The sequence below is a fragment of the Giraffa tippelskirchi genome, chromosome 10 (genome assembly GCF_054371585.1).
Source record: "Giraffa tippelskirchi isolate mGirTip1 chromosome 10, T2T-mGirTip1v1.2.pri, whole genome shotgun sequence".
NCBI classification, from domain to species: domain Eukaryota; kingdom Metazoa; phylum Chordata; class Mammalia; order Artiodactyla; family Giraffidae; genus Giraffa; species Giraffa tippelskirchi.
In genome coordinates this window covers 116,360,454-116,375,208 of record NC_137284.1, presented here as the reverse complement: position 1 = coordinate 116,375,208, position 14,755 = coordinate 116,360,454, and the positions used below count along the sequence as shown (strand labels likewise).

General features: G+C 33.9%; 1 protein-coding gene across 19 annotated transcripts in view; it reads left to right on the top strand.

Moving 5' to 3' along the window:
* PALS2 (protein associated with LIN7 2, MAGUK p55 family member) overlaps positions 1–14,755 on the top strand; it is a 405,603-nt gene that overhangs the window by 381,461 nt on the left and 9,387 nt on the right. For 11 of the 19 annotated variants that reach the window (XM_081533868.1, XM_081533883.1, XM_081533877.1 and 8 more), the window contains 4 exons: positions 5,464–5,595; positions 8,538–8,637; positions 8,965–9,033; positions 10,566–10,727. In XM_081533868.1, coding sequence (XP_081389994.1) covers positions 5,464–5,595; positions 8,538–8,637; positions 8,965–9,033; positions 10,566–10,727 — 463 coding nt within the window. Of the gene's footprint in view, positions 1–3,967; positions 4,010–5,463; positions 5,596–8,537; positions 8,638–8,964; positions 9,034–10,565; positions 10,728–14,755 lie in introns of all 19 variants that reach the window. The other 8 variants (XM_081533867.1, XM_081533869.1, XM_081533872.1 and 5 more) reach the window with 1 other exon arrangement.

Here is a 14,755-nt window from a genome sequence, read left to right as displayed (position 1 = left end):
AATGAATTACCAGCCTCTTTCTGATTTATGACAAAGGTCATGGTGGAGCTGTTTCTCCAGCCTTTGACATTTGATTTCTCTTCTACTAATTGTTACCATTTGCACAGGCACAGCATATTTCCGTACAGTATTTTATTTTGTCAGTACTTGACTTTTTACATTTTAAAAATATCTTTGAGGTAAAGTTCATAGAAATAGCATACACTTAAAGTATGTAATTAATGAATGTGGACATATCTATTATGTACCCATGAAACCCTCAATACAGTAGAGAGAGTGAACATCTCTGTCACCCCTAGAAGTTTTCCTGGGTTCACTGTAATCCTTCCTGACTGCTCCTTATCCCAACCTTCATGCCAGGCAAGTACTACTCTTCTGTCACTATTAATTAGTTTACATTTTCTGTATTTTTATATAAATGGGTTCATACAATATGAATCCTTTGATTTTGCTTTTTTAAAAAAAAATCTGACTTCTTTCATTCAGCATAATTATTTGAGGGATTTAATCATGTTTTCATGTGTATCAGTAGTTGATTCCTTCTTATTGACAAGTGGAATTCCATTACATGGCTGTACCACAGTTGGATTTATCCACTAACTGGCTAGTGAACATTTCTGTTGTTGCTAAACATTTACATGTTAGTCCCTTGAGTAAAAACCTAAGACTTTTGAAGTATTGGGTCATTTGATAGTTGTAGGTTGAACTTTTAAAGAAATGGCCAAACTGTTTTCAAAAGTGGTTGTACCAGTTTACATTTCCACCAGCCTTACATGAAAGTTGCAATTACTGCACATCTTCACCAACATTTGGTATGGTCAGTCTTTATAATTTTAGCCATTCTCATAAGGGTGGCATGGTGTCTTATGGTGATTTTAATTTGCATTTTCCTAATGATTGCTAAAAATTGAGCATCTTTTCATGTGCTTATTTGCCATGGTTATGACAACTTTAATGTCTTCAAATCTTTCGCCCATTTTTTATTGAGTTTTTTTCCCCATTTGTTTAGTTTTGAGAGTTCTTTATGCTTTGATCCAAAGCATTTATCAGAATTATGATTTACAAAGATTTTTTCCTAGTGAGAAGGCTTGTCTTCATTCTCTTAGCAGTATAATATGAAGGCAGATGTTCTTAATTTTGATGAAGTCTAATTTGTCCTTTTTTTTTTAATGAATCATGCTTTTTTTCTGTGTTAAAAAAAATGTACAACACAAGGTTGTAAAGATTTTCACCTTTAGTTGTATACTCTGCATCTTGTTCTATGACCCATTTTCTCTGAATTTTTGTACAGGGTGTAAGATATGGGTCAGAGCATTGGTTTGGATTTTCTGTTTCTGTTTTTGCATCTGGGTATCCAATTTTTCTAGCTCTGTTTGTTGAAAAAACTGTTTCTTTCATTAGATTTGGAATTTTTTTTTATTGTTTCTACTTCGAATATTTTTTCTGTTCCTCAATTTCTCCTGCCCTTTGGTGATGTTATATATGAGTTATTCATGTTGGGCTCCATGAAGTTGTCCCATAGCTCACTGATACTCTTTTCATTTATTCAGTCTTGTCCTCTCCCACTCTTTCATGTTGGACAGTTTCTGTTGCAATGTCTTCACATTTATTATTCTTTTTTTTCCCTAAGATGTCTAATCTGCTGTTAATCATATCTGGTATACTTTTCATCTCAGATATTTTTGTTTTCATCTCTAGAAATTTGAACTGAATCTTTTTTTCTTTACATCTGCCATGTTTCTACCTAACGTGTCAATTCCTTCGTCTAGCTTCTTGAACATATGCTACAATATGTAAAGTTAAAAATAACTATTTTAATGTCCTTGCCTATTAATTCAGTCCTATTTGTCATTTCTGTGTCACTCTTCACTGGTTTATTTTTCTCCATATTTTAGATTGTATTTTCTTGCTTATTTGCATGCCTGGTTATTTTTGATTGGCTGCTAGAACTGAATTTTATCTTGTTGAGTACTGGATATTTTTTTATTCTTAGAAATATTCTCAAGCTTTGTTCTAGAATAGTTATAAGGGAGCAGTCATACCTTTTCAGATTTTGTTTTATAAGCTTCGTTAGGTGAAACCAGAGTAAGACTAAGTGTAGGGCAAATCTCCTTTGAATACTGAATTCTTCATGAATTATGAAGTTTTTTCACTCACGAAGGTGATAGCAAAAACTGTTTGACGTTACATGACCTTCTGATATCTTTGCCCATTAATGCTGCTCTTTACCTGATTAGTATTCAGCTGAACCTGGAGGGAGTTCTCTGCAGTTCTCAAGTTCTTTCTCTGTGCAACCTTTCCTTACTGTTGCTTTTTTCTGTGCACTGTGGCCACTTTGATAGCCCTGGTCACTCAGCTCATCTTCTCAAGTTGGAGACCATCAGGCTTCTACCTAGAGTCCCCCTTCCTGCACTGAACCTGGAAACTTTTTCTCTGCAGTTAATTGGGGCAGTGGTAAAGTTCATCTTGTTTGTTTCCATTTTTTAAGGATCACTGTCTTTGTAGTCTGATGTCTTGACAAACATTTCATATATTTTGTCCAATATTTTAATTGTCTCAGGTTAGAGAATGGGTCCTTGTTACTTCATTTTAGTCAGAAAGGGGAGTCATTTTATCTTTACTTTCATTACCGTAAGAACTTGGTTTTCATTTAGAAGCTTCTAAAAGTCAAGAAGTAAGAATATGTATTCAATTGAAGTCTCTCTCCTAATCCACTACCAGTCCTAGTCCTCACTTCCTATTGTTAAACAATTAGATTGGTTCCAATCTCTTGTGATTAAGAAATAATCAATAGTTAATAGTCTTCTATGTAAGTCATTTTGCATATATCTGAGTAACACTGCTGTTGAGTACATTCCCAGAGATGGATTACTAGGTCAGAGGTTTTTTGTAATTTTGGTAGCTGTTGATTGCTAAATTGGCCTCTCAAGGGATTAAATCAATTCTTCCACCAACCTGTTAGGACTGTGGGCCAATTGGCATTTTCCTATCTACAGAATGTTGTCAGATATTTGGATTCTTGCTAATGTGATGGGAGGAAAATGTTACTATATTATAGTTTTAATTTGCATTTCTACTCTGAGTGAGGCTAACATCGCTTCCTGGTTTAAAAGCCACTTTCTTTTTTCTATTCCATCTCCTTTAGATTGTTGATCATTTAGTTCTGTTAGTGATTAGAATATGAGATTGAAATATATTAGCAGGTTGTGTTTAGTCACTTCTTAAACCAATAAACAGTTAACATCCATAGCTTATTAGTGAAACATTTTAAAATGTGCTTAATAAAATATAATTGTACAAAATCTAGTCAAATGTCTATGATTTAAAGGCCATTGCAGAATGTTTAGATCAAAGGTTGGGGTTAATTGATTTTTCAGGCAAATTTTCAAAGGTCAGAGTAAAACTAATATAATCTGAGTGTTTGGAGCATGAGAGTAATGTCCCAAAACTAATTTGGTTAATGAAAAAAATAAGAATTGTTTCTTCTATAAATCATTTACATTTGAGAGATGTGGTTTGTTTCACAAATGATGACATTTCCAGCACCATTTGACGGGAGTAGGGAAACAAATATTTGAAATTTGGACTAACTGAGAAAGTCTAAGCCTTTTGTGACAAAGTATATTCTGACCCATAGATAAGACGAAGAGACACATTCATGGTTAGATGATAGGATCCTCTTACTATTCATCCAGTACAGCTTTTATGAGAAATAAGGAGTATCCAAATTTTTTTTTTTTTTTACAACTTTTACATATCCTTCCTTCATCTCTACCTCATCTCTGCTAACTTTTGCTTCTGTCATTTATAATTTTCAGGTATTATCCCCTTTGGACATTTAATTAGGGAAGTAGTTGCTTTACCAAGTGAATGAAATGAAAATGGGCCAGTAGTTTGTTTATATTTTGTTGATTTATTATCATTTTAACGTCTGGCTTTATTTATGCAATGAAAAATATATTTTTAGAGTTTCATCAATATGGAGAGGCATCCAGCACACGTCCGTCAGGTATGATGTCATTCCAGGACATTTTGTGGTACTCCATGTTTCTGTCTTATTAGCCAACTAAATTTACCTAATTACACTTAATCATTTTGGTTTTTTTCCATTGCCAAACCACTGAGCTGCATGCCATTGTCAAGTTAGCCAATTGTTACATTTTAGTGATCATAATACTGTTTGTATGCTTGCTTTGTAGATATTTCTAAAATTGCGTATCAGGAAAAAAATTACTGGCTTACTGTTTTTTTTAAGCATTAATATTTAGCCTTTCAAAAGTTATTGAAAATATTCTGAATGCTTTCTATCAAAATCATATAATTGTAAATAACTAAAATTTTGTCACGTTTCCAAATTTAATTATTTTAAAATTATTTTAATATGCATCCATCACATTACATTTTACTACACTAATAATGGATCTACTTGTGCTATTTGAATATCCTGTTTGGTTATATTTATTGAAGTATGATAAACATAGGAAAGTAACATTATTATTTTGACTAATTATGTGCTTTCCTGCCCGTTAGTTTACCTGCTGATTAGTGCTTAGTCAGTTCTCTAGAAGATAAAATTTAAATTTCTATAAATATGCCTGGAAAAGGTCTATATTAAGAAAGTAATTGGTCTGAACTTGCCATCGAATACTGAAAATGCTTAACTAGAATTCAAAATTAAACTAAATGTTTTGGATATTGGAGATCATAACTAACCATGGTAACTGACATAGTTTTTTTAATAAAACAGATTTAAAAGAAATTTGCATAGTTACATGAATTTAAATTGGAAAATAGCTTCAAGGCTTTTTTAGTATTTGTCTTACTATTAATTTGATGCTGATCATTTACGTCAAAGCAAGATAATTCCAGAAAAGTATTTTCCTCACAACTTTTGGCCAGTGTGAATCTATGTGACTAAAAATATATGTTATTACCAGGGATAAAATTTGTTTTTTTTTTAAAAAAGGTTACTGACTATATTTCAGGTCTGATTTCAACATGAACCTTTATTGTTTAATTTTGGCTTTAGGAACCTTTCAAAAAGTCATTCCTACTATATCTGAAACATATGACCTAACTGCATATATTAGTTCAGGATATTAATTAGAAAGTGGCATTTACTTGCATAAAAATTATGCACTGTTGGTTGGACAATCATGTGAAAAGATTGGGAGAAAGTGAGAAAGCAAGAAAGGTGGAAGAAAAGAGTTGTTAAACTATTAAGATTAGAGGTTAAAGATAGAAACAAAAATTTAATGTAGTACTAATGTTTATTTCCTGTTTTATTTTCTGATACCAAATTATTAATGTTCTAATAACTTTATATTTAAGAAAAACAAGTTCCTTAGTTAAAGTACTGAATACATCATCATTTATAATTAAATCACAGTGCTTTGAAAAAGATTTCCAAAATCCAGTGACAAATGGTACATTTCTAGTATTTTTAATTGTGCTGTGTTTTAGGTATTTGTGAAATGTCATTTTGATTATAATCCATACAATGATAACCTGATACCCTGCAAAGAAGCAGGATTGAAGTTTTCAAAAGGAGAAATTCTTCAGATTGTAAACAGAGAAGACCCAAACTGGTGGCAGGTTAGTATGCTTCTCAAAATTTCTTCACCTGCTTTGTTATTTTCAATCCTAGATCTGACCAATATCTGAATATTCAGGAGGAAGATATTATTATTTGTTCCAGTGATTTTTTTTTCCCTGCATGAACAGCTCCTGCTGTTCCTAATTTTGTGGACAGAAAACCAAATTGAGAGGGACTTTGTGAGTAGCTGTTAATAAATTCAGTATTAACTAGCCTCTGGTTTAGAGACTAGACCAGTCGGTTCTTCCACACAAGATTACAGTAAAATATAGTACTCAGCAGGAACAACTCACCTGAGGTCATCCCTTTTCAGTGTTTGTTTTAACTAGGAGTCTTTACTGTGGGTAGAGTAGTCTTCCTCTTGTCTCCTCTCATTGTATGTATGCTCATGACAAATAAAATTTAATTTCTTTAATTCTTGAGTCTATTTGCCCACCTCAGTTATTGAGAATTGAAGGTTTGCTTTATCATCTGTGTTGTTTGGTTTTGGATTAAAATCTGTGTGTATAGAAAGGGATATGTGTTACCACTGTCTTTTCCCCCTCCATTTTCAGAAGATGTGTGTGATAGTCTTCTTGTTTTTCCTTTCCACTAATACAGCTTTCAGAAGTCTCTAGCAGCAGTAATAAGTCTGTTTTCATAATTGTTTACATAGACTAACAACCAGAACTGGAGAAACAAAGTCTAAAATTCCTTAAACTGTCAAAGTAAAAGAGAGTCTCATTAAGGAGGAAGGTGTGAAAGGGAAGGACCTGGGATCCACACTGGACTCTGAATTAAAGTGTGGTATTAGTAACTCAGGGCTTCCCTGGTGGCTCAGACCATAAAGAATCTGACTGCAACGGCAGAGACCCAGGTTCAATTCCTGGCTCAGGAAAATCTCCTGGAGAAGGGATTGGCAGCCCACCCCATTATTCTTGCCTGGAGAATTAAATGGCCAGAGGAGCCTGGCAGGCTACAGTCCATGGGGTCACAAAGAGGCAGATACCACTGAGCAACTAAACTTTCGTTAGTAACTCAAATTAACAAGTTATATTGACTTCTGAGGGGGGATGAATTATAACAATAAGAACAATCATACTAATATGTCCTTCAATTTAAATTAAGACAGTATAATGTATAAGTGTACTATGTGGTGTGAGAACTAAGAAATGAGTAAACAGAATCCATGAGTTCAAGAGGTTTCAACTGAATTTCTTAGAACTCTCATCTAAAAATATCTGCCTTCTATGGGCAGTTTCCTTTGTTGAACTTTCCCAAGATTCTTTTTTCCCCCCTTGTCTCTGAATGCTGTCTCTTAGTTTTCTTCTAACTCTGTAAGCATTATCTATCTGTCTCTTCCTGCATTTTTGTTATCTGTTACTCAAAATGTATTTTTCAAGATTTTAATTGCTAAAAATAATACTGGATTTTTCTGTTCTAGTTGTAAGGGTAAAGTCGCTAATATTGTGTGATAAGCCAGTATCTCTAGTAGCCAGTTCTCCAGCCACTGTTTTGAAGTAATACTTCTTTGGGTTTCAGTTTAAAAGTTAGGTTTTTTTTTAATTAATTTATTTTTTATTGAAGAATAATTGCTTTACAGACTTTTGCTGTTTTCTGTCAAACCTCAGCATGAACCAGCCATAAGTATACATGTATCCCCTCCCTCTTGAACCTCTCTCCCAACTCCCTCCCTGCTCCACCCCTCCAGCCCGACACAGAGCCCCTGTTTGAGTTTCCTGAGCCATACAGCAAATTCCCATTGGCTATCTATTTTACATATGGTAATGTAAGTTTCCATGTTACTCTTTCCATACATCTCACCCTCTCCTCCCCTCTCCCCATGTCCATAAGTCTATTCTCTGTTTGTTTCTCCATTGTTGCCCTGTAAATCAATTCTTCAGTATCATTTTTCTAGATTCCGTATATATGCATTAGAATATGGTATTTATCTTTCTCTTTCTGACTCACTTCACTCTGTATAATAAGTTCTAGGTTCATCCACCTCATTAGAACTGACTCAAATGTGTTCCTTTTTATAGCTGAGTAATATTCCATTATGTAGATGTACCACAACTTCTTTATCTATTCATCTATTGATGGACATCTAGGTTGCTTCCAAGTTCTAGCTATTGTAAATAGTGCTGCAGTGAACAATGGGATACATGAGTCTTTTGCAATTTGAGTTTCCTCAGGCTATATCCCTAGGAGTGGGATTGCTGGGTCATATGGTGGTTTTATTCCTAGTTTTTTAAGGAATCGCCATACCATCTTCCATAGTGGCTGTATCAATTTACATTCCCACCAACAGTGCAAGAGCGTTCCCTTTTCTCCATATCCTTTCCAGCATTTATTGTTTGTAGATTTTTTCATGAGGGCCATTCTGACCAGTGTGAGGTGATATCTCATTGTAGTTTTGCTTTGCATTTCTCTAATAATGAGCAAAGTAGGTGAAGTTTTACCCATTTTAAACTTATTCTCCCTCTCAGGATATTCAGATTCCTGGCAGCATGAATTAAACCCTCCACTCTGTTCTCCCACTGCTGTCTTCCCCGCCCCCCCCTCATTTGATTTGGCCTCAGAAAAATACCATTGTAGTAGGATTAATATGATAGTAAACACCTAACTAACACATGCTAACACAGAGAACAGCATTTATTCCTTTCCATTCCCACTAGTTTAGTATTATAAATAAAAAGGTATTAGTAATTTAAAGATCCTGTATGCTTTTGTATTTTGGTCTCAAAATTTCAGTACCAGGTGGCACTCTGGTTAGGTGCCCATTGATTCCTCAGTACTAAGGTCTTTCAGTATCCTGACAGTGCCATGGACTTAAATATCAAGGTCTGTTTCTTAAGAGCAAACTTTTTATTTTTTTAACTGACTACTGCTTGTCCTGCTTATTAGAATGTGGTCTCAAATTTTAGTCACTGATATATACAATTCATTAATTTGATTCTAGGCTAGCCATGTAAAAGAGGGAGGAAGTGCTGGTCTCATTCCAAGCCAATTCCTGGAAGAGAAGAGAAAAGCCTTTGTTAGAAGAGACTGGGACAATTCAGGTAACAAACTCCACACAATAAGTAACAAGTAGCCCTTTGTGGCCACTTTTTCTTACCTTTCATCTGAATTAGCAGATGAGTTTATTTAAAATATATCTAGAATCAATATCTGCTTCATTGTATCGCTCTCAAAAGTAAACTTTTTGATCCCTTTCTGCCACCTGCTGGTATTATATCAGAATTCAGTGGCTCAGCTCACCCCTGCTCATTTCGGCTCTGTAGGATGCAACCCTGGGAAGATAATTCTCCCAGCCCTATAGAATACCACAGGACATTGTATATATTCTGACATACCGTTTAAGTTATATGTGCCTTGTCATCCTTCAGGACCTTTTTGTGGAACCATAAGTAGCAAAAAAAAGAAAAAGATGATGTATCTCACAACCAGAAATGCAGGTATGTTTTAAATACTTTTTTAAGAAGTCCAAGAGAACTATGAAATAGCTTTATCATTAGTCAATGTCGCATACGTTCTAAATGTATAATTTTAAATGAATTCATATTAGTACCCGATTGCAAGGACCTGCCACTGAGTGGACACTCAGTGCAGTAATATATAGGCATTATTTAAATTCTGATATACATGCTTGTACTATCACCAGTATGCTTTATTTTATGAGCATAATTTACAATAAAATGAATTGGTTAAGATTTATGCTTGTGTTAAGGAACAGTGTGACAATTGAAACTATTTTTTTAAGAACTTTGACAGGAACTTATGTGTTATTTCTACAGAACAAAATCCCTTTTTATGACTATGTTAAAAATTTTACAATTAATGGCAAACATATTCCACCATAACATTATCCATGATACTTTTGGAGAAACAATACTGGACCAAACAAATCTTAGCCTGATCTAATAGGATTCTTTCTTAAATTTTTTAGACTTAAAGACAGATAAATATGACACCTATCAGTTACTCTTTTCAGTTATAGAGGCTGCTAAGCGTGACATGCAGCTTTTTGAATCAGAAGGCTCTGGAGACTCTGATTCAAAGACTCAAAATAACTGATCATTGTAAAGTGCTTTCTTGACTTTAGAGCTTCCTCTGTGCTGGTAATAAACTAAACAGCACACTATAAAGAAAATAATGTAATGACATATTGCAATAATAATATAATAAGGGGAAAATAGACTCTCCCTTAACCTACTGTGGAGAAATTGTGCAAAGAAAGTGTTGCTATTAAGATAATAACCTAAGGAAGAAGGGTTATTACTGTAGATTGAGAGTCATAGCCATAATAATAGGTAATATAATATTTCAAATTCTCTTTGGCTTTATTATTCATTAAATACATATACTTAAATCTTTCTTGCAAAATGGAAAATTTTTCATTTTCCCATTGATTGTAATTTTGGAATGCATTTCTACTGAAAATAATTAGGATCATTTTATTTTATACATAAATTTAGAATCTTATATTTAAATGTTATTATGTTGCCTGTATGCATTTTATTAATCAAACTGATATTTGCCGAGTTTGCCACACAGTATTTATTCATTTATATCATTGGAAGGGGTACTCATTCTGTGAAATTTAGCTAAGCAGCTACTCTAGCTATACAGCTATCCTTCCTATTTGATACGCACTTTTTAGTGGAATAGGTTACATAAACTAATTTGCAGTTTGATTATATTAACTAATTATTTCTATGGATGAATTGCAAAGAAACAAGTTTTAATGGATAGACTGTCTTATAAGGATAAAGCAAGGGCACTTTTTTAGCTTTGTTAGAATTTTAAGGCAAAAGGATGGAAGCAGATGTTTAAATCAGAATACAAAATAATTTATTGTACTTTACCAAATTTATTTTTAAAAATCTACGCTAAGTCAGTACAGTTCAAGTGATACTTCACTATCAAGACAGCTAAAACATCACTGAACAGAACTGAATATGATGTTTTCCCATTTCCTTACATTTAGAATTCGATCGTCATGAAATCCAAATATATGAGGAGGTAGCCAAGATGCCTCCCTTCCAGAGAAAGACGTTAGTATTGATAGGAGCTCAAGGTGTGGGACGAAGAAGCTTGAAAAACAGGTTCATAGTGTTAAATCCCACTAGATTTGGAACCACAGTGCCATGTAAGTCTTCTGCATTTCCTTTGCTATTTGATTTGGGAAGAAAGGATGTGTGTGTCGTGGGTGGGGGAGAAATTATTATTATTTTATTCCCAAGGAATTTCTGATTATGCCAATGGAAATGAATGAGCAAATGATACTGAAAAGCTTGACAACTCTACAGCTGTCGTGAAATAGCACTGTAGCTTCTGTCAGCTTGCTGCCTGGTGGCAGTCACTTCTGCAGACTCTTCAATCTGGTAATGTTCATTAAATGCAGATATTAAGAGTTGTGGCAAAATTAGCATTAGCTTTGTGTTTTCTTGTACAATTGACACATATCTGAAAAGTTGTGTTTTTCACTTGTTTTATTGTAAAGCAAAGGGGGAAAGATGCAGGATCCTCTGACACTGCCAGTGTCACAGTCCCTTTGTGAGTTTGCGTGGTCTGGCTTGTAGGTCTCGTTCCTGCAAGGTCATGAGCCTGCTCTTTGATAGCACATTCTAAGGGATTCTTCTTCCAGAGCAAGCAAGATGAATTAAGGTTACATATTTATTTATGTATAAAATATATGATGGGAAGTACAAGCATTAAGTGAACCAAACACTCATTTTATGATCTTTGCATTCTTTATCCATTCATACATTTACAAGGAAAGTTAAATAATGTCCGAAGCATGCTTGATGAGAATGGAGTTAGAGCAAGGAGTTAAATGATATATGTGCCTTATTATAAGGACTATACATGTGTCTTTATGTCTTCATTTTGGAGATATATGAGCCTTTACTTATGGGAACTTATCTCTTCCCTGAATATAAGCCAGTTTTGCCTTTGTAACTCCCCTTTCTGTGCTACCATTGCTGACAAGCCCCCTTTTGATTCACACAGAATTTCTCTAGATGTTTTAATTCCTTTAAGCTTTCCAAGTCAGGTCTTAGCCTGACATCACTCCATCTCTTTTGGATAAGTTTCAGGGTTTCTCTCCTTCCATCCAGTATGCTTAGACATTCAGTTCTTGGTGAGTGATCCTGTTGCTGTCATTCTTCGGGGTGTATTGAGGGAATAATCCTGTCACTGTCCCTGTGTGTTTGTAATCCCTTTAGGGTTTGAGTTGCATTGTATGCACTGTAAATCAGTAAATCAGACAAATCCTAGTTAAATAGTTAACAAAATAAAAATCTCACTGTGACTAGAGTATTTTAAAGTATTTTGTTTTCTATTTTTATCAAATTAATGCATGTAGCATATTTTAATTAAGTAGTTCTTAAAAATATATAATAAAAAATAACCCCATCATTTTCTACCTAGTTACCAGAAACAGTCACTTTTCAATCTTTCTGATATTTCTTTGTTAGTCCTCCGTATGTTTTAATATCTTCATTTTGCTCTTTCTTCCTCTATCCAGTGTAGGCCTTATCTACTCTCTTCCTGAGTGTCCTCCCAGTATAAAGATAGCTCTCGTTTCAGCTAATTCAGTTTCACTTTCTTGAACAGCCTTGTGTTCTCCCCCAGCCCAGCAATTTCTAGAGTTCTTTTTTTTTCTTTGCCTCATTTTACCTTGCCTTATGTATTCATGCATATAGTTTTGTATTAAAACAAAGACTGGCTTATTCGGTAAGTCATGCATTTTTCTTGGAGACCTCTGTCTCACAACCCTCAATCCTCCTGCTTCAGTGAGGACTACACACTCCTCTCTGGCTATCCCACGTTAGCATAGGGAGGTTTCCCTTTATTGCTGTCCTGAGTTGAAGCTGTGGTTCCTGGGTCCCATTCTTTTTCTTTCTTGGTTTATTGCATTGTTTTGCTACGGCACATCACTTGCAACTTGACAAGAAGTGGTGTATGGATGTAATTTTTGGACCTTTGTGTTTGAAGTTGTATATTTTTTGCCCTATATTTGATTGATTGAGAATAGAAAGTCTAAATTGTAATACTGAAAAGATGTTACTGTTGAATCCAGTTTGGTTAAGAAGTCTGCTGTTCAGTCACCAGGTCGTGTCTGACTCTTCGTGACCCCATGGACTACAGCACACCAGGTTTCCCTGCCCCTCACCATCTCCCAAAATTTGCCCAAGTTCATGTCCATTGAATCAGTGATGCCATCTAATCATCTCATCCTCCATTGCCCTCTTCTCCTCCTGCTTTCATTCTTTCCCAGCATCAGAGTCTTTTAAGAAGTCTAGGTTGTCATTCTAATTTTTGTTCTTTCATAAATGACCTGATTTCTCCTTCAGAGTCTTTTTATTTTGTTGGTTTTCATTATCTTATAATAATGATGTGCCTTTGTGTGCTTCTATTTTTATTCATTGTGCTGATGATTGTGGCTCTTCAGACTAGAAATTCATGTTCTTCCATTCTAGTGAATTATGTTTCTTGGATGATTTCTTTTTTTCTGTTTTGACTTTTTCTAGAATTTCTATTAGCTAGATGTTGAACATCCTGGATTTATCTCTTTAGTCTCTTACTTTTCATATTGTCCAGCCTTTTATCTTTTTATTCTACTCTTTAAAAGATTACCTTGAATTCTCTATCTTCTATCTCATCAGTGTTTATCACAACTAGTCATAATTTTCATTTTAGGATTATTTTCTGTTTCCTGTTTGATTTTTTTCCCCCATAGCACTATCTGTTTCTGGGAACTATCTCTGCTGTATCTCTAAGAATATTAAATAGTGAGTGTAATTCTTTTTTATGTTTCTATTGTATAGGATGGTTAAAATATTCTGGAGATGAATAATGGTAATGGTTGCACAACAGTGTTAATGTACTTAATGCCATTGAATTGTGCACTTAATAATGGTTAAAATAATAAATTTTGTTATGTATATTTTATTATGATTAAAAAACCCTAAAAATTAATCATATTAGCTTCTTAATATTCTAGTATATAAGTATACCATGCTTTATTTAACCCTCTCTGTTAACGTCCATTTGCATGGTTTGGGTGGCATTTTTGTTACAAGTAACTAAAATGTGTATATGTAAATCTCAGATGTAAAATTAGTAGACCAAAGGATATATATAGAGAGAGAGATTTATACATAGAGAAGTATAAATATATTTATTTCATCTTGCTTTCTTCATGCCAAATTAATTTACAGAAAGATGTACTTTCACCTCTCAACAGATTTATTTTTAGTAAATGTAAATATTCATATCTGAATTTTTATATAGAATGATGTATGTATATCCATACATCAACTCTCACTTTGTTACATGATGTTGGTGTGTCTTACTTTTCTTTAAATCATCCACATTTATATAACATCTAGTGTTTATTAAGCTTCAGAATTAACACACACACACACAAATATTGATGAAGTGTGACAAGTTTGCTTAACTTGTGATACATAGTTTTGTACTACACATTGTCTGGTGCTCTGAATGGGGAGGTCTCATAGGGAAGGAGGTAAATACTGCTGTTAGATTAAGTTGATTTAATTTTCTTTATATAGTATATGATCCTAAAATAAAATATTAAAAATTATTAATGTAGGTGGCTAAACTACCTTATTATGTTTTCTCTTTACTGTATCTTGGGATAGTTAACAAATGTTACTTTGTTGCTTATTTCCTCACTATATGAAGAGCTGCTAAGGATTAGAATTTTGCTAAACAATCTATTAGTTACGTATCATAAAAGTCTAAGGAATCAGCTGTAGTCAAGTCACTCTGATCTAATTTCTGTGTTCTAAAAATGGAAAAAGACTTAATTATGTGGCAATTTAGATTGTGTGTATGTCCACTAGAGAAAATTGTCTTTAAAATTCACTTGTAAACCAAAAACATTTCACCAATAATGTGAGATTCTCTCCACATGATGGAGGTAGTGGTAGAGGCAGTATGTGTGTCTGTACATTTTATTTCAGGCAGCACATTCCCATATGTGGTTTCACTGTAGTGCATCACCAAAAGTCATACTCTTCTAAAATTATCTTCACAGATACTAAGCCAAGTCCTAGCATGTATGTATTTGGGGAGCTTAAAATTGCCTTAGAAATTTTATCATACCACTTTTGGTGAAGAATTCCAGAAACCTTAAAGATTACACAT